This window comes from Caloenas nicobarica, chromosome 1, assembly GCF_036013445.1.
Source record: "Caloenas nicobarica isolate bCalNic1 chromosome 1, bCalNic1.hap1, whole genome shotgun sequence".
Lineage (NCBI taxonomy): Eukaryota > Metazoa > Chordata > Aves > Columbiformes > Columbidae > Caloenas > Caloenas nicobarica.
Window position 1 is genome coordinate 37,740,584 of NC_088245.1, and position 24,673 is coordinate 37,765,256.

At 40.1% G+C, this 24,673-nt stretch overlaps 2 protein-coding genes across 7 annotated transcripts in view; one reads left to right on the top strand and one right to left on the bottom strand.

Annotated features, from left to right (window-relative positions):
- The first annotated feature begins 210 nt into the window (after positions 1–210).
- HELB (DNA helicase B) lies at positions 211–23,344 on the top strand. 2 transcript variants are annotated; one of them, XM_065627716.1, is made up of 14 exons: positions 211–414; positions 2,414–2,788; positions 5,030–5,256; positions 6,611–7,483; positions 8,482–8,653; positions 9,457–9,598; positions 10,582–10,712; positions 11,721–11,805; positions 13,246–13,305; positions 13,886–14,090; positions 14,955–15,089; positions 15,365–15,814; positions 16,337–16,421; positions 23,149–23,344. In XM_065627716.1, exons 1-14 carry the CDS (start codon positions 222–224, stop codon positions 23,214–23,216), a joined length of 3,201 nt encoding a protein of 1,066 aa, XP_065483788.1. In that variant the 5' UTR covers positions 211–221; the 3' UTR covers positions 23,217–23,344. The 2 variants fall into 2 exon arrangements, with proteins under 2 accessions (XP_065483788.1, XP_065483798.1); XM_065627726.1 differs by lacking the exon at positions 23,149–23,344 and adding an exon at positions 16,662–17,449.
- GRIP1 (glutamate receptor interacting protein 1) overlaps positions 18,866–24,673 on the bottom strand; it is a 224,981-nt gene continuing 219,173 nt past the window's right edge. For all 5 annotated transcript variants that reach the window (XM_065627702.1, XM_065627693.1, XM_065627683.1 and 2 more), the window contains 2 exons: positions 20,371–20,517; positions 18,866–19,111 (listed from right to left, as the gene is read on the bottom strand). In XM_065627702.1, the coding sequence (XP_065483774.1) occupies positions 18,875–19,111; positions 20,371–20,517 (384 nt within the window). In that variant the 3' untranslated portion in view covers positions 18,866–18,874. The remainder of the gene's footprint in view (positions 19,112–20,370; positions 20,518–24,673) is intronic.

Consider the following 24,673-nt stretch of genomic DNA (forward strand, 5'->3'; position numbering starts at 1 on the left):
CTCCTCACGCTGCCCCGACACCGCCGGGAGGACAGCGGGGCCGCGGCCACCCCCGGCACCCCCCGGGGCCCGGCGGGCGGCAACACATGACGATCGCTGAACTCGTTATCTCGTGACCTTTCATCCGCCCCCCCCTCCCCCCATCCCCCCGCCCCACGTCTCCCTCCCCCGCCCCACGTCTCCTTCCGCGCGGGGCGGGCGGAGGGATCCCGCGGGCGGGCATGGCGGCGGCCGGCGGGCAGCGGGGCGCCGCGGCGGAGCTCTGGGGGGTGCTGCTGCCCCCGCGGCGGGCGGCGGCGGGCGAGGAGGAGGAGAGCGAGGAGGAGGCCGAGGAGGAGCCGCACTTGGAGGAGGCCGCGCTCCTGGACGCTTCCGGGCCGGAGCTGCAGGCCGCTCTGCCCCCGCGCCGAGCCGGTGAGGGGCGGCGGGGGCGGGCGGGCAGCGCCGTGTCCTCCTCCCGCGGGGGCGGGTTGGGGCCGGGCGCGGGGGGTGCCCGGGGCACGGGCGCTGCAGCCGGCGGCCGCGCCGGGCCCGGCCCCGCGGGGGTGTCCGCGGCGCGCAAGGTGCGCGGGGGCCGGCGGGTGCGGAGCTGGGCCCGGCGGCCTCCTGAGGTGCTGGGTGCTTCAAAACGATGGGCCCAGCGTGTTACAGCGACACAGAAATTTACAAGCTATCAACGAGTTACCGGCTTTTGGTAACCTTTTGGTGAATGCTCTGTGTGCTCTCCACCTGGACAGCATGGGGACGATGGTTGATAGTTCGTGGTTGTAGAGATACAGCGACTTCAAATTGGGCCCATCCCTTTGAACCACCCTCTAGAGTGCTTTAAAAGTAAATGAAATTGAAACCGAAATCGAATTCCTGGTTCCTGCACAGATATACTTTGTCCTTTCAGATGGTAGGAAACAATTATTTCGCAAATATAATAGGCTCAGGCAGGACCTCTCAGCAAAGCAATTTTTTTAATAACGATATCGCAACACCGGGTGTTCTACCTAAAGGTAGGCACACATAATAGGGCAAAAAGCCCCTGCTTATATCCCCCCAAAATCCAGGCTGCAGTTTCCCTCCCATGTTCCCCATTGGTTGAGTACTTCAGGGTGTACGGACTGCCCAACGCCTGCCTCAGTTTACATACAATACCCTTCCCCTTATCGGTCTATTTAAGATATGGATTCCTGGTACTTTGGCTACCCTTCCCCCTAAATTAACTTGTAAATACAGGTATCAGTATGCATACAGGTATCAGTATATATTCCGGGAAGAAACTGTGTTTTACGTTAAGGATTCTTAGTCCGATGTCTCTCGGTCCTTCCCCCCTGCTAGGGTCAGGCACCAGGTCCTCAGTTATGTAAAAACAACAGTTCTTCGTTAAACGTTTCTTAGAGTTATCAACTTTTAGTAACCTTTTGGTGAATGCTCTGTGTGCTCTCCACCTGGACAGCATGGGGACGATGGTTGTTCGTTCGTGGTTGCAGAGATACAGCGACTTCAAATTGGGCCCATCTCTTTGAACCACCCTGTAGAGTGCTTTAAAAGTAAACGAAATTGAAACTGAAATCAAATTCCTGGTTCCTGCACAGATATACTTTGCCCTTTCGTATAGCCAGCAGTAAGAACTCAAAGTTTTTCCATTTTATTTCTTTTATGACATGTAAAGGTGTTGATAACCTGACATCAGTGATACCATACTTTCTATTCAGGACTTAGAAAAGCAGGAGACAATGGAGCAAGTTCTGCCTAGCAAAAATATTTTATCCAAAAATTGTTTTAAAACCAGGAAAACTGAGCTATGTAACAAGGGGGAGATAAGTAGACAAGTTGTTATAGACCTGAGATCTGCCGGTACTCTGCTCTGGTGAGAAACAGGCCCCTGCTAAATGTAGGTGCCTGTTTCGTCCTGATGGTAGAGTTTAGTTCCCACACATGGGTTGGGGAATGGTGTGTTAATTTTTGTGAGGGAAAGAGGAGGCAAACCAGGTCATACAAAATGTTAAGACTTGGTTATATTAATTGTTTATAATTTTGGTGGTTTCATTTGCAGGAAGTATTTGGTGTACAAATGTATCTGAAGAGCACGCAGGCACCGTGATGCGATACTTTGTTGCAGAACTGTTTAAAATTGAATTACAAACTCCACTTGGCATAAATGTTGTAATATTAAACCATATACCAGTGTTTAATTGGCTTAATAAATATTCCTACACAAGTTTAATTTTGTATGTCTGACACTTAGAGAAGCAGTTTTAGTGCTTGTTTCTGAGGTTGGTTTTGCTTTTGTTTTTAAATATTGCTGGAAAGCCTGGCTTTATTGCTGCAACTTACACAAAAGACAAAAATAAGCTTTGAACAAACAAAATAATCTTTATGACTATCAATTAACATAGTTTTTTTTTTTTTTTTAACGATGCAGTTGTTATACAAGAAGAGAACTCCAGAAAGGAGTATGAAGTAGTTGGACGTTTTCCCTTAGTTGGCCCTTGGTGGAGGGTCAACGTTAAAGTTAAAAAAATGGGGTCGAAGTACTTTGTGCAAGGATATCCATCGTATTTTCTGCGGACTGATATAGAAGAAAACAACCGACAAGTCTTTTCACTCTTTCTTAAGGAATGTGCTGTTCCTGAGTATTTTATAGGAAAGTTTTTTACTTGGTTTCCTACGGAATCTATGCTGAGTTTTAGAAATCTTGAAGAAAAACTAAAAGAATTCCAAGCTTCACACTTACAGACAGGAAAGAAACAAGGAGACACCAAGGATTACGATATCTTCTACTATGTTTTGAAATCATGTAGGTATATCCTGTGCTATTTTGTTTTATACGCTAATGAGTTCTATCTCAGATACAGTGTTCAAGCTAAGATGTCTTCAAATGAAGTCTATATTCAACTACATTTTTAACATGCAAAGATTCTTCTTATTTTTAAATGTGAGGATAGTGGGACAGCTGACCAATTAAAGATAGGCGTACAGGTAGAAACACATAAGGAGTTCCCTGAATTCTGTAGGCTCACTAAGTAGAATTGTCTGTGCTAGCGACATTTTATAGTTTATTCAGACAAAATGAGGCTTAGTAAAAAATGGGTTCAGCACTGCTTAAATGTAGTGGTATGGCTTTTTAGGACAAATACATGCTCAGAAATAGTATAGCAACTTCTTTGTAGTGCAGGGGAACAGGGAATGAGTTAAGCATAGTCCAAATCAGCTGCACTAAATAGGCTGTCTAAGTGTATTTGGATCCTGCCCATCAGCAGATTGATACAGCTGGGGAGCAGAGTGTGGAAACGCTGGAGTGTCCCCACATGAAGATAATTCAGGGCTGCTGAGGATCCTGTTGTGGACTATGTTAGTGTGACTGCATGACTGTATTCCTGCTGGATGAAACTGTGTGTTCCAGTTGCACACCTGAGGTACTCCAGCCCCTAATGGGCGTTCAGTCTGTGGGACCAGACTATAGCTGCTCTGAAGCAAAACTCTGAAATACAGAAAGTCCAGATGTGTGAGTGGTGTCTCAAGCACTAGCTCTCCTGTTTTGCTCCCATGATCTGTTTTGGTGCATAAATCTGTGCGGACAGATTGGGTCTGTCTACTGTTAGGTGCAAACAAAGTCTTCCAGTACCTGGTTTTACTGGGCAGTGTCAGGTCACCAGATGGAGGTGACTATTGAGGAGGTCAAATCATGTCTAACTTGAGAGTTCAGAGCTTCAGCTAGACTTGAGCTGACTTTACTCTGAATCACATATGTAAGGAGAGGAATATTTTCACAGTTCTATGGACTTTCAGGCTTTTTGTTCTGTTTTAGTAATAGTAGAAAAGTTCTTAATCCCTGTTTACAGACTTCAAATCTTTTCATTACCACAAAGGGATGGGAATCGACAGTGGTAGAAACTCAGATCTAATTAGCTGCATGAGTTTTAATAGGATATCGGGATCACTTTTGATTGAAGCTTGTCCAGTGTGTTCATGAATCTTCAGGGATGAAGATCAGACAGTGTGCCTGGGTATCCTGTTCACTGTTCTTGTAGCTGGTGGATTTTTCCTAATATCCAACTTAAATTACTTTGCTACAAATTAAGCTTTCTTTTTTCTCTGTTGTTGGGCAATAGAAACAACAACCCACCCACCTGTATGTCATGTTGCTACTATTACTATTGCCATTTTTTTTGGTGGTGGTGAAGTGTTGTGAGCAGTTCGTTCTTCAAGCCTTCATGATATTTTTCTGTGGAAATTGTGTTGACTCTCCATGTGTAAATTAAATACTTGCTTTAAAGGGAAAAGGTTTTATCTTTGCCTTTCTGTAGGTAAGACAGTGATCATAAAAAGTATTTAACTGAGAAAAAATAGTGGTTTAGATTTGGAATTATGAAGTTTCCTTAACACTTAATTAAAAATTGTGGGGTGTTTTTTCTTGCCAAGAGATTAAAGTTTTCACTTTCTTCTGAAATTTGTTTCACTTTCTTTCAAAATTTGTTTTTTAAAGCCAAGTACAGAGCAAATCGGTTTCATTATCCCCCTTTTGCAGATCCCAAAACTGATACAAAAAGGGAAAGTCATAGCTTAAGTTTGGGGTCATTGAGAAAGCCAGTGGAGAGCACTGTGTTCGTAAGTTCCTCTACCGATCTGATAATACAAATTTAGAAGCTTCTTATTTTGGATTTTAAACATGCTTCTGTCTATCTGTATGGAAATTATCTTTAGGTAAGAGGCAGGTGTGGTGAGGTCTTAATTGACTTTTTACAAAATGCTATTGAGTATGCAGTGTAAACCAAGTATATAATACATATTTTCCAAACGAGTACATTTAGTTGCAGTTTTTATGTCTTCTGTTTACATTATTTTTTCCCAAGGCAGTTCAGGGAAAACAGACTTTAAAAAAATTGGAAAAGGATTACAAAGAATAAGAACCTGAAAGAAATTAGGGATTTTTTGGATCTAGAGGAGGCAGAAGGATAAAAGCCAGAGTCAGCTTAAATTACCTTTACAAATATACTTGTATATTGCTTAAAACTTCCTTGGCTTATGGTTCATACAGTTGCAGGAAAGGCGGTGTTGGTAGCTCTGACTTTTCCAATGATACTGGAATTCTTGCCAATTCTTCTGCCACGCCATTTTTGCTGTCTGTTGGATATGGTGCATTGGCAAGGAGAGACTGAAGAAAACAATGGTATGGATGGTGAGGAACTATGTTTTCAAGACACAATGCTAACAAAGTTGGATGAGATATTAAAGAATGAGCCGTGGAAGCTTGGATTCAGCAGGGTAAGTAATGTTAAGCAGGGTTAAAAATGTGTTTATGTTTGATCTTTGTTAGAACACAGTGCTATTTCAGATTAACTGGGCATTAGTAGGAGTTAAGCTTGGTTCATTTGGAAATGGATGATTTACTGGACTTAGTTTTAGCAAAGTTGTGGGGGTTTGGCTTGTTTGTTTTTTTCCAGTTTGTCTACAATAAATCAGTCTCAGAAGATTTTAAAGGTGGTTTTATTACAATTATTAGTTTAGTCTGTTCTACAAGGAACAGAAAATTAAATACTTGAGGTAATTAGGCCAAAAGTAAGAAAGCGGATTTAAAACCCACAGTTGTTCAGTTCAATTTTATACCAGCAAAGGAGATTTTATGTTCTTAATACATAAAACAGTATCTACGTTTTTACAGTAAGCTAGATAAGTTACTCTGTAATTGATAACTGGTCTAGTTCTCCTGTTTTACACTGGGGTTTGTGGTTGCTGCTCCTGACCTTGTTTCCCGTTGCTCTGCTTGGCTGTGCAGCTTTGCTGCTGCCCCTCACCTGGGCGCTCCTGTGCCCCACGTGGGAGCCAGAGCTTAATAGCTGAGAAAGGTGATCAGTTCATCCCTCTGCTTCAGCTCCCAGATGCTCTGACTTGTCTTTAAGACCTCCAATTGCAGAGATTCAGCAGACTAGCCAATATATTCTGGTATTTCACATCCTTTCCGCAGTCTGGCCAGGTATTTCGCATGCTTTTCCTTTAAAAAGCTTTTCCTTATGTCCAATTTGACTATTCCTTGATGCAATGTGAACTTGTTGCTCTCTTGTTTCTTGTACCTGCATTTTCATTGCATTTATTTTACTGCTTGAAGACTCTGTTTAGCTTTTTCTCTTAAGGCTTAGCTTCCCTCAATAGTTCATCTTTTTTGCACATCTCAGTCTTTCACTGTTTCGCAGTAGTCTCTGTAAAGGTTGTGTATTTCTTGAAGTAGTGTGGGCAGAATTTAGTGTGGTATTTTGGCTAATGCCTTTCCTGTGCTCTGCTTCTACAGTTGTTTGTGCCTTTACTTGAAATTGTGGTAACTGGCTGTGCACAGGTTCTCCCTCATACCCAGTTTCTGTGCCAGGCTGTTGATTTTTAAAGTTTCTGCTTTGTATAGAAAAGTAACAAAGAGGAATTATCATTCCATCTTACTTTTAAACATCTTGCTTTCATATCGCTTGAGAAGCATTATAACTTCGCACATTATGAAAAACACATACATATGTGTAGACTTCTACCCTCTGAATTGCAATTAGTATTTACTGGGAGGATTGTTATTCAACAAGAGGCTAACATCTTCTGAAATAAATATATGTTTGCTTTTATTCTTTCTGGGGAGAAGATTACTTATAGGGAACTGAACCTTTCTTACTGTGAGGCAACGTGGGCTGCCTTCTGCCAGTGTGAACATCTCCTCTGGAAGATTCCTGACTTGCAGAAAAATGCATTAATTCTGTATGATCAACTCAAGAGAAAGTGTAGAGAAATGGGACACACTTACGAAGATCAAGATGAATTAGCTCGTTTTGTATCTAAAGATATGTCCATTGAGCATGCTTGGCAATCTCTTGAGTTTTTGAAAGATCAGAACATAGTGATTAGGAAGAAAACACTAGTGTTTCTGCCTCATCTTTACAAATCTGAAGAAGACATTGCAAAGTATATAGGTGACCTTGTGTCAAACAGCTCATGGCAACTGGATGTTGATGTGGGAAAGATACTTAACGTTTCTGAGACATCAAGAGAAACAGTAGATAACAAAATGAATGTTACCCAGGACCATCAAGTGGAACATCTGAAGGAAAACAGTCCAGACAATCACAACTGTGAAAATCACTTTCCTGAAAAGGAGGTGGGGTCTGCATCTGGCACCCAAAGTAAAGCAAAGGTAGACTTGGATCAGGTGGTTGCTGTGCAAAGGATTTGTTCCAATCCTGTCACAATCATAAGTGGAAAAGGAGGCTGTGGGAAGAGTACAATAGTTAGCTGCCTTTTTCGTCACTTAAAGCAAATGGAAAAAGAAGTGGAAGCTGCTTCTAGGGACTTTGAAGAAGACCTGGATGCGTCTGAGGAATGGAATACCTTTGATCATCATTGCGAGTCAGAGAATATGTACACAAAAAAAATTTTGAATGTGCTATTTACTGCACCTACAGGGAGGGCAGCGAGCCTTTTGAGTGAAAAAACTAAACTTCCTGCATATACACTGCATCAGGTAAGGAATTTTGTTTCTTATTTAATTTTTTAAAATTGTGTTCTGAAAGACCTTTTGACACTGTGCATTCTTGTTTTGAAAAGAAAAAAAAGCTTGTTGTTGAACTTTCCTTATAAAATTTGTAACTATTAATCGTAATGCTTAGGTACAGCTTGTCAGCATTTGAAGATCACTGTTACATTATGGGGAATCATAAATCAATACTTTGAAATACATTACTTGCCTTAACTTTTTTTTTTCCATACTTATGCACATCTCGAATTTGTGCCTTTCTAGGGCATCTGGTCTTTTTAGCTTCTCAGTTGTTTTGTTTTTGTAATTAAGATTGGAAATACTTTCTAGATGGCAGAGCTGTTTTCTAGTGTCCTGTTGCCTAGCAGTCATACTGATACCTGCACATACATGAAGAGATCAGTAGTGTGGGGTTGAATAATGAGATAAATTTCATTCACACAGTGTTTTCTTAAATTATTATTAAATATTGTTCAGTTGTTTTTAGAGAAAAAGTAGAAGGCAAACTCTTTGTTAATAAACTTAGGTTAAGTCTATGCTGTCCCCGGTAGTGGAAGGTGACAAGAAGATGTTGGAACTGTGGAATAACTTGTATAAATCAAAATTATAACATAAAAAAGTACTGTGGACTTATTTTATCTTTGGGGACGGGATAGCTGCCTGTTCCCCTTCCCCCTGCAGTGTTGGGGATGGATTACTGTCCTCAAGTTGTAGTAGGAGGTTTCTGATACTGAGCAACCTAATGGCTGACCTTATATCCTTTAGGGTCCCTGCAGAAAAAAAAAAAAGATACATTTCTCTGCTTTTATGTAAGTAGGTGTTGATAATCTCAGCTATAAATGTATTCACCAAAGAGTCTTGACAGGTTTGAGTTCAGAATTTCAGATAATAGCTCTAAATACAACATTAGAAGATACCACACTCTGGCTACCTTTATAAGACAGTTGATTAGTGTCAGAGTTTGATTTATTTTGCTTTGTTTCTAGATCATCTACAGTTTTAAATCGTGGATGCGGAGTGAACAAGTACAGCCGTGGAAGTTTTCTACTGTGACGATTCTAATTGTGGATGAAGGAAGTTTGGTGTCTGTGCACATTCTCAGTTTAGTTTTAAAACTCTTGTGTGAGCATGCTCAGCTTGCCAAACTTATTATTCTAGGTAAGTGAAACAAAAAAAAATTAGTATTATACAATATGTAATAATACACAGTATACAGTGTAAGTATCGGAACTGCCACTGGTCTCACCAAGTCTCTTAAACAGTGCAGAATGTTCCGTTGTTCTGTACTTGGATATTTCTGCTTATTCATAATGTCAGATGAGAAAGACTGGGCTGTTCAACAGTTTTCCATCTCAACTGTCAGCATGGAAGTATCAGTATCTGTTTAGCAGTGTTTTGTCTGATTCTGAAAGTATTATGACTTTCGTGTGGTAGCTTATTACATCTTGCAACTGAAAAACGTTTCTGATTTCCTTAAAGAAGCTAGTGTCAGCATATTCATCAGGTGCTAGAAGGCAGGTTTCATGTTGTTCAGTGCTAGGATCATCTTCTTTTAATTCAGAAAGGAAAATAAGGAAGTGTAAAATCAAAATTTTCTGCTTTTTCAGAGGTTTGCTTTTTGGCTTGCCACTTATAGCATTAATTTTTAAATACGTGACTTTCAAAATGTGTTTGAATAAGATGTGGTCACTGTCAGTGTTCATCGTACAGAGTGATTTGAATGTGCTAGTAAAGCATTACTGGGACAGGAATATGAAAAATTTAGACTACACTACGGTCTGATTCCCCAAACAAAGTTTCTTAGATTATTGACAGTTTCATTTCACGTGAATTGTATTGAGGAAGCATGTTACTGTGTGGAGAGTTGAATGTTTGTTAATTCCACTGGGTTTTTTTCAAGACAGTTTTTCACAGATGTTGCGTTATTGCTTCTCACAAACACTGATTTGCATTCTGTTCAGGTGATACTAGACAGCTACCAAGCATAGACCCAGGAAACATGTTAGCTGATATCTTTGAGGGTCTGAAATCAAGAGGCTTTTCTGTGGAACTGCGAACTAATCACAGAGCTGAATCGCAGCTCATTGTAGATAACGCCTCAAGGTAGGATTTCCTTGTGTATGTAAGAAGCATTCTTGTAGTAGACCTGGTCATGTATCTGCAAAACAGTGGTGGATCCAGATTTGACTCTATAGTGCTGCTTCTGTTACAGTTTTTTATTTAAAATCAGTAACACAGGTTTTAAAAACAAACAATCCAATGCCCAAAACAACAACAAAGCTCACAAATCTTTCCAGGAGTATATGTGTTGGACAGCAAAATGTGCGTGCTGGAATACTCCCGAATTTTATGGGATGTAGTTCACTATCAAATACCCTCTGCTGTTTTCAAATCACTTGTGCATGCACAAATCACTTCTTGCTTTCTGAAATTACTTAGAATTGCTCCTCTAAAAGGGAAATCTTAAAGACGTTGCTGGTAAGTGTGACAACAGCTAAAAAAGGCTGAATTACATTGAAAGTTTAGATGTCAAGGGCCATTAAATCATAGTTTCTTTTTATATTTTGCTGTATTAATACCTAGAACCTCTAAGTGTTTCCAACATTTGCGTTACTTCTGGTCTGGTGATAATCCCGTTACTGTCAGTGAATTATTTATTTTTTAAACCTCAAACAACAAAATCTAGGTCTGAGTGTCCAAGACCTTTTGATGTTCGTTAGAATTTGAGAATATCCCGAACATTTGCAAGCTGTTCAGAACTACAAAGTGTTTTACAAACATCTTTGCTTTTTTGGGGAGGCAAGTAACACTTCTGTGCTACTTCAGTCTGTTCCCATGTGAAGGACTGTATAGGTAATACTAAGTATGTACTGCAGTGCTGAAGTGTTTACGGAATAAATTATCAATTTTTAACTTAAGTCATGGTGAAATTAAGTTATGCTCAGAAGAAAGTTTTTGGTGTATGTAGTGTAGATGACCAAAAATTCGTAAATGTTGAACTTCAGGCTGATGCAGACAATAACACTGGAGTCTTTTAACTGGAAGTAATTTTTGTTTTCTGTTTTCCTTTCGCTACTCTGGTCAAGAATCTCTCACCGGAAGCTTCCTGAATTTGATGAGGTGCTGCATGTCTCTGCCTGGAATGAGGAAATGACAATACCAAGCCCAGAGAAGAAATTCATTCTTATCGCTTTGCCCACTGGTGGGGGTTGTGACGGTACGTGTGCACAGCCAGTTTGTGATCTTGAGTTTCCCTTTGGCAAAGCATAGGCTGTTTGGCTGGAACTAGCATTTTGGAAGATTTTAGTCTGGCTTGCTTTGTAGTATAAATTTAAATGCTAGATCCATGGTTTACCTTTTGCCCTCTGTACACGCACACAGCAAGACCCATCAGCGCGAAGGAGATACTGTCAAGCTCCACCTCACCAGTTGCATTTTGAAATGGGGATGATGTAGCTTCCACCAGTGTAATCAAATGTGATCGTCTTTTTATGTTGTAGCTGGAGCTCTCAAGCCTTAAAAGATTAAATTTTTCAGTTGTGAATCATTTGAGTAAACGGCATCTGTAACGGCATGGTGTGTTGGGACAGGAATGCACTCCCAACTCTTGAAACAAGTTAGGAAAATGGAAGAAGAGGGACACCAAAATTTCTTTCAAAATGTTTTGGGGTCAGGGTTAGGCCATTGTTTTTGAGTTTTGTTGACCTTTGTCAGATAAGTAGAGTGAGTGGCCCCTGCTTTATATGCATGAAAAAGCTTCAAGGGGGATGTTGGGAAAAAAAGTAGTGCAAATATGATCATTTTACTGTAGGAACTTACTCAGCAAACAGAATACTAAAAACCGATTTCTTCGGCGAAATCTAAATAAGTCTGTGGCTTAAAATGCTCTATCTTTACCTCTTTAATGTGCTATATCAAAACTTTATTTTGCATGAAATATGCTCTATGCAGCTGTTTAACACAGAGACATAAAAGCTTTTCTCCTTCTATGTCACTCTTGTCTCTCAGATTTTAAACAGTCAGATACTTTTTGGGGCAAGTATATATGTGGGTGTTTTGTGTTGTGGTTTTTTTGGAGGGGGTGTGTTTTGTTTTTGTTATTGTTGTAAACAAATTGAAATGTCATTGAAGCAAGAAATAAGCAAAGGCAATTTCATATTGAATTATGTTTTTCTTTCTTAAATTGTTCTGCATATTTTTATGCCTTTTATGTCTTCTAAAACAGATTTGCAAACTGCCATAAAGACTTTACTTAAAAAAGGACCGGGATTGCAGGATGCCAAACAATCGCAGTTCATTGCTTTCAGAAGGTAATGGGGCATGCAGGCAGACATTGAAAAAATCCTTGCTAGCAGCCACAATCTAAAACTAGTTGAATGTGTTGAGTTTGAGAGACTCGTGGCAATATCATAAAACTGCTAGGGAGAACAACAGGCTGGGTGTCTTTTCCTGTATCTGCTGGTTGCCCCCAGTCACTCCATGGGGAGTTGCTTCATTTTTCTATAGGCTTAATGTTATTTTGCATCATGATTTCGGCCTTTGTGTTCACCTGTACTGTTTATGTTAAAGAAACAAAGGGTGAACATAAGCGGTCAGTTTTTGTAGTAGATTCTCTGAGAGCCTTTGCTCTGGTGTTTGCTAACGGTGCAGTGTTCTTCAGGAATGAAGGATGAGGGCTTAATTGCAGGGGGAACCTGCAAAATACAAAGAAACGTCCATATTTGAATGTGTCCCATCGTGGCAGATGTGAATTCCGGGATGCGTGATGGAACATACAACCTGCTGTCCATGCACGCTTCTGCGACAGGGGGACACTGACCAAATGACAGAAGATATTTGCATTTTGATCGTGTGATGAGGACCAGATTTAGCCGTATAATCTGATGAGCAGTGGTGAATGCCTACAGTGCGGGTGTTTGGAAGTACAGGACTTGTCATTTAAGAAGGGTGGGGAGTAGGGCTCTAACGCACTTTGAGGAAAGATTGGCAAGGTTGGTGAGCACTGATAATGGGAACCGTCACAGGAGTGGGAATAGCATGGATGGCCTTGCAGAAGCACTGAAGGGATAAATGTGATGTCCAGCAGAACCAGTACCCCATAAACTTACACTCCTGCACAAAAGGGTACTTAAGAAAAATCTTTCACTTTTGTTTGTGAAGAACCTTTTCTCAGCAATTAAAAACCACCCACTATTTACAGGTTACCAGTGTGCAATTAAGCAATTTATGAATTTTAGCTAGTTCGCCTGTTTGTTGTGAATGCTGAGTAACTCTGAAATCAATTTTATTTCTCCAATCTGCATTCAGGTACACTACTGTTATTAATTATTTCCATACAAGATTCTTCTGTAATATATCTATAGGTACTTAAGCTGCATTTAAAAGTTAAAATACCAGGTCTTTAAAAGGCAAATAAGTCTTCTGACTATTTTTAATACATCCACAGACAGAAAATAACATAATCCAGGCTTTGTTTAGTTTTCTTAATCTTAAAAACAAATCTAGTTAATCTAGATATGCATTGCAAACACCCTTGCCTCACTTTCTGTGGTATTTAGGCAAAACTGTTCCTTTACTGCTCTATCTTCTAAGCTCTGAATCAGCGATTGTTTTTAATTGTTGGTGGAAGATCATCATATCTAAAGCAGGCTCTTTCCATTGTTTATAAATTAATGCTAATGTGACATTGCACATAATTGTATGTTTTATACATCATGATTTTGTTCATGTTCTCGTTTTGTGTGGTTTAGGCAAGATTGCGATCTAATAAATGAACTTTGTTGCCAACACTATTCAGATCATCTAACCAGGTAAGCCAGCGTTTTGCAATTTTTCTTGTGAACGATCTCACTTTGGTTTTGAAAGTGTCACAGCCAGGCCAACAATCTAAAATACGATCATAAAACTTTTAATGTTTCATCTAAATCTGATTGTTTACATTAGAAATAATTTATATAGTAGTCTGTCTTTGATGGGTTCTTTAATCTCAACCCAGGTTATGAAGAGATATAAGATAAACTGTTTGCCTTTCCTTTAAATTGTCGTTGTGTGAATTCCAAGATTTCGAGTTACTGTTGAATATTCAAAATTGACATAAAAGCAACTTAAAAAAACCTCAAGGTGTTAATTGTTTTTTGTGACTGTATGATTTCTGAATAGATTCTGCAATATTTTTGGAAGAAGGATTTTGGTGCTACTCTGTATTACTTTTTTTTACCACAAGGTTTCACAAAAGTTCAAGAAACATCTTTTAGATGTGGGTTGTCTTAACTGTTTTGAACATTATTAAGGTTTTTAATCTACCCCAAGCATCAGGAGGGAAAAGCGACTGAGAGATAGTAAATGCATACTTTGTAAATACATTTCTCCCTTTTTCCTTCTCTGACCTAGAGACCATAAAAACCGACTTTTATTTCAAATTGGTGACAAGATTTCCTGCACACGGAACACGTATCTCAAGGATCTCTTGCCAGACCCAGGTTTCAGAGAGGATCCCAATCGCCATGAATGCAACAGTGGAGAAACCACCCTGACTACAGAGGCTGTTGATGAGGGCAAACGACTGTGCAATGGAGATATATTTTTCATAACAGGGGTGAGTCCTTGCTGCAAGAACTTGCACAAAACCCCCCCAGTTGTAACTGATTCAGTCTTTGTTGAATCCCCAGAATAAAACAATTCACACTTCAAAATTTTAGTCAGAATATTTGTACTTGGTTCTTCTGCTAAACTACCATGTGAAAGGCAGGAAAGAAGCAGACTCACAGTAGAGAATTAAAAAAAATCTCTGGGCTTTTTTGTAAAATGTGTTCCAGTTGGTCTGCTCGTGTCCAGTGTAAATAAACTCTGTAAATACTCACGTATATTGTCGTTGAAATGCATCATGTTTTGGATATAGGGAGAAACATAGTCTTAAATAAAGAATAAAGCAATGTTACAGCCTGAGTTCTCCCCTGGCAGAAAACTAAGCTGACCAAAAAATACAGCAACAAAAAACCTCTGGTGGTTTTTTTTTTTTTTTCTGGGTTTAGTGAGTTGACTTAGCAAAGGGTCCAGTGAAAGTATCAATATTTGTGATTGGAAAAGGAGAACCATCTAGGGTTGGTAGTGCAGAGTAGGCTCTTCTCCGGCTGTGGCAACAAATTGTTCAGTGGCCTCACTGGTACGTGTCACTGTACTGTACGATACTCAAAGTTTTCTGGGGGTTAAAACGGTCTTTCTCAGCTTTTTTCTTACTAAATGGAAGGTGTAAGGGTAGGCCCCGTACAGTTAAACTGTTTTCCTTGAAGGTGGTCAGTGAAAGAGCTTTAGCATCTTCTGAAAGTATTCCACTCGGCTGACATTGCAGCTATTGTAATTTCAGGGAAAGCTGGCATATGGACACACGCAGATGTATAGGCATCCATCAGACTGCTGACAGGAGCTACTGCTGAGTGTTCTTCTGATATTATTTCTTTAGGATGTAGAAATTGATAAACAGCGTTTATTGACCATCAGCAGCACGTACGGCTCCACATTCACTGTGCGGTATAAGGCCCTGAAGAAGCTGTGTCATATCAAACATGCATGGGCCAGAACTATTCACACGTTTCAGGTAAAAATAAGCTACGAGCTGAGAAAATGTTCTCATGGCTTTATGTTGCTAATGCGCTATCTTGTCATGTGAAAGGGTCAGAAGCTCTCTTGAAACTAAAATTCCTTGAATAGAAACATTCTTGAGAGTGTCTCCAGTTTTCTCCAACTCTTTTTTCCTTGTTCTTGTTTTTTTCCTTTTTTTCTCTCTTTCTTCCTTGTTCTTGTCTTTTTTTTTTTTTTTTAAACTACTAACTGGAGGTCTTCTTTGACAAGGTGTCCTTAAACATTTCTCAGGGTTCTGAGGAAAAAACTGTTGTCTACGTGGTCGGCAATCCTGGCCGCCAGCACTGGCAGCATGTGTACACAGCCGTGACCAGAGGACGCTGCCGCGTCTACATTGTAGCTGAAGAGATGCACCTCAGGAGAGCGGTCACCAACAAGAACGTTCCCAGGAAAACTTGCCTACAGAGATTTTTGAGAGAGGCAGTCGCGGAAACAAGCAACTGTCCCAGCCAAACTTCCTCTCCGCTGACGAAGAGCCAGCAAAGTCAAGAGCTTGAGACCGGGTCTGCTGCTGTGACTCAAGGTGCTCCTGACCCACCTGAACCTCTGGCCGACTTGGTGAAGCAGGAACAAGGGTCAGCAGTTCTCAATAAAGAGCAGCTGGGCCATGTCCAGCAAAGTCCGTGTAAGAGACAACACAGTCTTGCAGAGAACTCTGAGGATGCTGTGAAAAAACCCTCTGTAAGTATCTCCTTACCAAGAAAATTTAAAACAAATTTTTTGCACTCTCACCACTCCCAAGTGGCCCGGATACTCTTATGATTGTTTTATTTTTATTTAATAATTTTCAAGATGACCAGGTGAAGAACTGGTGTATGAATAGGTGAAGCAGTCAAGTTTGGCAGATATTTTCCTGGAGTAATGTATGACCAATTGGGAAAAATAAGTTATATTGTCAGTAGAAGTAAATTTATACATGTGTTACTCACTGGTGTGATCTGCTGGCTGGCGTAGCCTGCATGACCTTATTCTTTGTGCACAGAAGTCAATTTTTAGCAGCTGACCTGATGTGAAAAATTTACATGTAATTTCATCATTGAAGTAGATACATTTTTATCTGTTAAGCGTGTTTGACTATATGTTTTTATTCATTTTATCTCATTTCTGAGCTCTATCATGGAGAAAGAGGTTTTTTTGAAGATGTTACTGTATTTTAGTTCTGTTTCAAACTCTGGTAACTTTTTTTTGTTTTTCTTTCGACAGGAAACAGTAGAAGATTCCCCACTTGGGTCTTCCAGACTTAAGAGTCTAACTTTGGGACAGCCAACTGCCAGGAAGCTTTTCAAAGGTAACAAACAATTAAACTGACTTCATTACCAAATATACTTGGTTCGTTCAGGATTTTCAGAAGTGAGAAGCTGGGTATGCAGGTGATTTTCAAAGGCTTTTCTGTAGTTGCACGTTCTATGAAGAACAGCTTGTTTTAAAGTGAACCACATCTATTTTCAGCGATCTGTTTTTAGTAACAGATTCTTTGGTGTGTTAGTCAGTCTTCAAAAACCATATTGATTGTTTTGTTTCGGTGAAGAATGCACTTACAGATCTTACAGGATCTAGAAGCTCCCTTAGAAAACATGTGGGGATTTCTTGGATTAAAGACTCCAGCCCTCCATACCAAGATGTACGCATCTCCTCACACGACAGCACTGATGAGAAGCTCTGACTGACGTGCCAAAATTTCAGTTTGCTCTTGAGTCAAAAAAATCTGTTACAAAGGAAACTTCACATTTTTTCTGATGTGGCAAAATTATGGGCATGAAGCTTTATGGATTATGGATTTTAATCTTGTTACAAATAGAGCGAGAAAGTTGCAATCAGGGACACACAATTTTTTCCCACTTTGTACTTGAAAGAGATGTAAAACTTGGCATTTCTGCTCCACGTAATATATGTCAATAATGCTCTTTGGAAGAAAAGCAAAATTCTGAGTTCAAATCACATCCCATTTTCACCCTTTTTTGTGTACTATGTGACTTGCTGCATTGTAATTTCTGAGATTAATAAGATGAACGTTTATTCAAACTTCAGACAAATTGTGCTAAAATTTGGACAGCTTACTTTTAACGTTTTTAATGCATGTGGCAGGAACAAGTGTACCACAAACATTAAACATGGTATATTTTGCTAAAACTATATTTTTTCCTACATATTTTTTCCAAAGTAGAAGAATACTACTTCATTTTTAATGTCTTTAAATCACTGTTTATTTCAATTTATACAGTTTTTCCATACAAATATTTGCAACAGTTTGAATTTCAAAAAACATAACATAGACGATAAATATCATGCTATTAAAGTATTAAATTTGTACAAAAATACTTTACAGTTTAATACTTATTTGTTACAAATAAAAATACATATTTAAGTGACTCATGAACATTTTCTTTTTTTTACATGATTCAGCATCGAATGTCATTCTGGCCTTTTCTGGCAGTGCTGAAATAGAAATCAGAGATTTTTGTGTGTGGGGGGCAGGTGAGCTTGTTCATGGATTGGAAACAGCAACGGGGGTACAGTTAAACAAGTTAAATTGACCAGAAACAACTCTGTAAAGTGATTGCTTAGAATATGGAGACTCTACAAATGTACAAATCCAGTATCTTTATATTCACCAATAACAATAATTACCAATAACAACTTCAATACCGGAATAAACCAAAGCAGCTGCTGGTGAGCGTATAAAGCAACTGGCAGTATTTTATTGCTTGGGGGGGAGGAGGGAGAATTTGTGTGATGTGTTTGTAAAATATATTTACAATTTTTAATTCTAAAAATGTGTTGCAGGGGGAAATGTTTATCATAAAGAAGGCTGAAAACAAAGCATATTAAATAGAACTTCTGTCCTTTCAGTAAATTGACTTAAAAAGCTCATCTGTGACAGTACAAATTTACAGGTTTATGGATCATTAAAGAGCTTTTGTATCAATCTTCTGCTGACATAGTTTAAAAAAAAGCCATTCTCTTTTAAAACCTTTCTAAGTTGTTCGAACTCGTTTCAGTTTTGTCAGTGATCCTCCTTCGGAGGTTTTATCCCACTAAAAAAGTCTCTGCTTAAAAATCCCCACGGGTTGCAAGACATACCATTAAATATTTCATTGCATAGGGAATAACATACGTTCTAACAGAATTTACCAAAGTGGGGGAGCAACGTTCACCGCATACCGCAGCTTCCTACAAGCATTTTGTTAAAACATCTCAACGGCGCTTTGTCTGAAGAGCTGCACCCTTCCTGCCAGCAGAATAAAGGTCTCCAAAATTACGGATCTGGCCATTTAACCAGAAGACCTGGTGCAGCGTGTACACACCACTCTTCCTCGTCCAGCAGACAGCACCTTTCTGATAAAAAGTTTTTAAAAACCATGTCACCTGGACACCGCTGTTAGCAGAGGTTAACTCCGTGCTTTTCCCCCAATCAGCAGCTGCTGCCGAAGGGAGAGGAACATTTAAATAATGTTTTAAACATCTCCCCACTTTCTAATTCAGGGGAAAAAAAAAAGGCCCTTATGATTTTTTGTACTGTTGCTAGTGGTAGGTTGTTTAGAATGGAATGAGTTGACTCAAGGGAGAATTAAACTTTTTCAAAAGTAACCATGAATAAGCCTTGAGACAGACAGACAGACTGACCTCCTGTGCTTTTTCCTGCTATGTAGCATCTGAGCCTCCATCTCAGAGAAATCTTAAAGGGATTTAGCACCATTAATTGTCTTCCGTTACCGAATGTCCCACTGCAAGGATCTGCTGCTATAAGGTGTTTGTAGGATCCCGCATCTCTGCGTTAACGCTGGCGTGTCCGCTCTGTGGCAGGAAGGCGTTGTTCTGATCGCTCCACTCCCCGCTCGTGGAAGCCTGTTGCTCTGAGCTTCCTTTCTGGGATGCCAGCGGGTTTCTGCTGATCACCAGTTCCAGCTTATTGCCAGATTCTGCGATGAGGGGCACAACCAGGCAGCAGTCAAAGTCTCTGGTGCGAACGTGGTTTACCTGAACCGTTAGAAGATTGATTACCGTTTTAGGAAAAATAAATGAGATCACAAGGGAAACAGATTTATCCCTATGACTATGGAACCTGATTTAAATATTCCAGGTAGAGAATCGCCCAATACAAGCCTATTTAACCATGGCATCTGGTCTGAAGACACCAAATTTTCTGCTCACCCTTTATCAGAATGCAGCTAAAGTGGGCACATTTGCACTGGTGGTACGCTGTTTTCCCCAAAATAAGACAGGGTCTTATATTAATTTTTCTTCCAAAACTTACTACTTTTTTACATATATAGATACGCGGACACTATTTAAATTGACTTTTTTAATGAACTGTAGCTAGGGCTTCTTTTTGGAGTAGGGCTTATATTTCGAGCGTCCTCAAAAATCCTGAAAAATCATACTAGGGCTTATTTTCGGTGCAGGTCTAATTTTCAGGGAAACAGGGTAGCTGTTGGCAGCTGTCACAATGCCCACTCCATAAATGACATTTAACAGCACTTAGTTACTTTCCTTTTACTGCATTTATTAATTTAAATGCAACGGATCACATCTAAAATTTAAATTCAGTCCTTCTCTGGTTTTAATTAATATGCGAAGTACTTTATTGGGCTAGTTGACAAATTTATTTTTTTCCATCACGATTCAACTTGGTGCTGTGGGAAGTGTGGCATTCAGTGAGAATTACACGATTACAACTATGTCAATCAACAACTTGGATTAAGCACAGAAATCATTCTGAAGTCTATATCAAGAACAGCAAAAATTACAAATCTGTCTGGAAACGTCTTGGGAAATTCTAACTTCCTGGTGAGCATTAGTATGTGTTCTTTGGAGTTCCGAAATACCTAACATTTTGAAGTAATTAGTTTATATGATTTCATAGAAAAATCTAGCCTTGGTACCACTGCATCAAAGCTGAACTCACCATGAATTGCTGCCTCTTCTTACTGAGGCTTTAAGAGATTTACACGGCCCGTGGCGCAGCGCAGATTCGATCATTAGTCCTTCCCATCCCCCTACACACATCCTTTCCCAGCAGAAATACAAAAGAACAGTACCGCCCATCATTTATAATGAGCAACGTAGATAGCAAGGCTGTTCCAATGAGCGATGTAAACGCTTTGTGTAGTTTTCTAAATTTACATCAGTGTAGACAATACGCAAACAGCCTGCCAGCATGGCCACAAATATTTTTACAACGTAATCTCTATATCATGTTCCTTCATGCTAAACCTGTGTGGTGCCAGAAATGTTACCTGTAAAAGTCTGTCGTAGGGTTTTAAACCTCCCAGATCGCCAGGGCCAGCTGGTCGAATATTTTTAACATACACTCCTTTTTCCAATAAACCATCTGAGACGCTGAACCCAAAATCTTCTCCATCAGAGTCCTTGTATAAAGTTACCTGTGGAGGTGATTTGACATCATGGTAAGAATAAAAAAAATAGTTTGTCCACATTTCTAAAAGCACTAAGCAGGCTTTCTTGCTAGATGTTTGAGTTTTTGGTTTGGAGGTGGTGTGGGGTTTTTGTGTGGTGGTTATTTTTTTTTCTCTTTTTAGAGAAATCATTAGAGAGATCGCTCACCTACTATTTGGTACTTACTGTATTAGATGAGAGTTGTCCCATTTTGACATTACATTCGTATTCTCAGAAGATCCGTTATTCTTCAGTAATAAGCAGACCTTTTCACTTCTGCTTGTCACCTGGAAATTGGTGTGTGTGTGTTGGCTTTTTTTTTTTTTTAATCCCACCTTGTGGTGCGAGGGTTTTTTGAGTCTTAGTTTATAGCTACCCTGGTCTCTGGTTGCCACGATCCGAGTAAAAGTTTGGTCATCCAGTTAGTTTTAGTTTTGCTTCAGGGATGAAGACTTGGCCTCAACCAAACAATCAGTGTTACGTCTTCCAAAACTTCCCCAGGGCACGAATGCCACCAGCACCGTAAGCCCTAGGCTGGCCTGGTTTAGGCTGGGCAATGGTCCACCCTGTAAGGTCTGATCTCAAAAGTGCTCAGTATAAGAGTTAAAATGCAATCCACTATGAGTTATTAATATAATGCAATATTTTAAGTAAGTACCAATAAGGCTCCTTCCGAAAGAGCTTGCAGGCAGTGGTCTTACAGTCACATCACCAAGAGATGGTCATTGAAAAGCAGGAAACAGAAGTTAATAAAACTGTGTGTTAAGAGAAGGTTTTTCAGGTGTTTGGAGAACAAGTCCTTCCAGGTAGTTCTGTGAACTCAGTTATTTGACACAAAAGGATTCAGTGACTTCTTTGTAGCTATGAGGTATGTGCTGTAGGTATGTGGTATGCTTAGATTTTTACTTCTGTGAGTTTTTTTTTTTTTTTCTTGCTTCTCATACCAGGAGTGCAGATCTATGCAAGTAAATCGTGCAAGTCAAAGGTGTGACATGTGGCTGGCACACTGATGCTGGCACAAAATGTGTGTGCAGATACAGTCACACAGTCAAACTGTGCTTTTACTGCTATAACCTGTGTCACTTTGGCTTCAAATTACTGGTTCAAAATGTACCTTAGCTGATAAAATGACATCATTAAGAGCACTCTGTAAATTTATAGTGGCTTGGTACCAGTAATGCTCCATGTGCTGCATCCTCGTGTGTGCCAGCCACTGAATTCCTTTCTGAATCACAGAATCATTCAAAGCGGAGGAAACTTTGAGAAGTCTCCAGCCCAACCTCCTGCTCAAGGCAGGGCCAAGACTGAGTTCAGATCGGGCTGCCAAGGACTCGGTCAGTACTTCACAGAAAATGCCAAGGACAGCAGTGCTGGGGCACCACGCTGGCTGGTGCTGCCTTCAGAAAGCTTCTGAGATCCTGCCTTAGCTGCCATTGTCAGAAAGCAGGCAAGAACAGACAAGGTTGTCTCAAAACACGAGTGAAGGATTTGGTCAGATCAACAGAGAGCACAGATAGCTGCGTGGGGTTTTTTTCCTGCTCTCTGCAGTCCCTGAATTTACTTGGCTTTAGTGGTTTATCAGCAGTGCGTTAACCAGAAGGAAAGCAGGCTCACTTGTGAGTTTGGTAGCTATCCTGGGCAACAGTTGAGAGGAGTTGGATACAATGCCAGCTACTGCAGCATTAGCACTGTTTTAGTTACTGATGTGGATGGTGCATCGCTGAGCTGCTGTGAAAACATCTGTGCCTCATGCCATGGTGAGCACAAACACGCGCGCACAGCATTTGGCCCATGCTTTACACCAGCTCCTCCTCTTCCCTTGATTTTCTCCCTCCGTGCAGCCCAGCAAAGCAGAAAGCCACACCTGAAGTCCCGCGAACCAGCTGAAGGTTTTCTCCCTGCCACTGACGGACTCGCTTTTTTGGGTACGATCTGTCATTTTAAACTTCCCAGTGGCTGCTGTGTTTAAGCTCTTCATTGTCTTTTCTCCCATCTTCCCCCAAAGTAACTTACTGCTGAACGTGTCATACTTCCCTCCATCTCAGCATGAATTTTAGGAGTCAAAAGGGCATTTCAGCTACGGACAAACCTACCTGCAAGTTCAAAATAATTAATCTTTGAATGATTTTAATTTGTATCAACAGCTACTGTACCAGCAGGACTCTGGGAAACTTCTAATAATTTGTTATCAACAAATGCTTTTGTTTGTGATAGCATGTCTAGCATGGCTTTGATCTGAAGTATGTTCAGAGCTCCTATGAAAGTGCTCCAAGACCACCATTCCACAAGACTAAAAAAAGAAATGAGGAAGATATATTGACAGATCTGTGTGCATGTCCTGGCAAGAATGAAAAATAATTAGCACTGGACCAAGACACAAATTCTCCTCAAATGAGATAATAACTTCTTTTTCACACCATCACAAAGGACAGGAGTGCTTCATGTTAACTGCTTCTTAAAGAAGCCTTGAAAAGTAAATGTAAAAATGCGATACAGTGCCTAAGAGCAGACGACTTACATAAAATACTACACACTGTTCTAGCACAGATGGCACAGCTTTTAAAAGGAACTTCCCTTTTCCACTTTGTCTTTTTCTTTTCCCCTTCCTCCTCCCTCAGGCACTAAAGTGGAGCTGGATCCAACCTCAGACAAACTACAGAAGCCTACGAAACAGGGGACTCTCTGAAGTCATCTAGACTGGGTTCTTGCCCTAAGGCATTATCAACTGCATTCTAACCCATTTCTGAGAGCCATGTATTTGCCCTACTTTTTAAAATCTCCAGTGATGAAGACTCCACAGTCTATTAAAGTAATCCCTACCAGTGCTTGAGAGGTTTTTCTTGGGTCTGAACTTGCTCAGAGTTCAGCCTGCTGCTACCACAGAGAACAAGATCTCCTTCTCTGCAGTGACGTGAAACAAGGATGGCTCTTCTCTGGACTCTGTTCAGTAGGTTAACATCCTTCTTTAATCTTCTGATGCCAAAATGGACACTCTATTACAGTCAAGACCTTAACAAAGCCAAGCTGGAGTGGAGAATAATTCTGCATGTGCTACAGATGGTGGTCTCATTCATATGGTCTAGGACAGCATTGCATTTTTCCTGTTTTTTAGTGAGTGGTCTATTAGTAAACAAAATACATACAGATTCTGCTCTGCAGATCTGTACGAACTGCCAGTTCACATTAGCTCACCTTAGCTTGTGTCGTGTCTACAATAATGCACATGCTACTTCATGCCCAGCTTGTGAGTCAAAAAAATGGAGCGTTGCAAATGATACGGGGCATGAAAGTGGAGTTTTGCTGTGGAGGGGCAGTGGGAAGTACTGCAATGGGGGGGAAGCAGAACTTGAGAATGATCATCCAAAGTCTTTTATTTCCCCTCCACTTGGCTCAGGTTGGACTTTCCTGATCTATGTGGACTGAGCACTCTGGAAGGGAATTACTCACTACCCTGCACTCACAACTTTTACGTACCAAAATATTTTCTCATTTCTCTGGTCCTTCAGATCTACTGGTCCTAGAATATTTTTTAAAACTGTTTCCCTTATGGTTATCTTCTCTTGACTTTTGGTTTATTTAAGAGGAGCTTCGAAATGAAAGATACTTATGCACCTAAGGGATGAGGTTGCAATTTAACTTTGTTGCGTGTTTGACAGTTGCCACATTTTTAGGTTCAAGTCACCTGCAGAGAACTTTCTTTTGTATTATAGGTTATAATTTTGGGGCTACTTCTTTTTAGGGCAGCACGTATTCTTCAAAGGGAATATCAGAGTAAAAACCCTGCTATCTGAAATACCCAGATTTTTATCTAACAATGGGTATATGCAAAGCCCTGCCACACAGGTTTCTCGTCTTCACTTGCCAGTAGCGCAACCCTGTCTGAAGGGTGTGAGATTGCGGGCAAATCATGCAGCACCTAAATGATGCTGGTTCATCTGTACTTCTGATCACGACTGTTTGGAAGGTTTGATCTCAATAGCAAAATCTCCATTATGGGCAATTTGTTAGACTTTTAAATGTACATCAGGAGCCTAAGGGAAAAAGAAAGCTTAAATGGAAATTTAATTCATATTTCATAAGCAATTAAATTGTTACAAATTTTAAACAGAGGCTTACAAATTTTGAGGCTGTTTCTATGCCTCT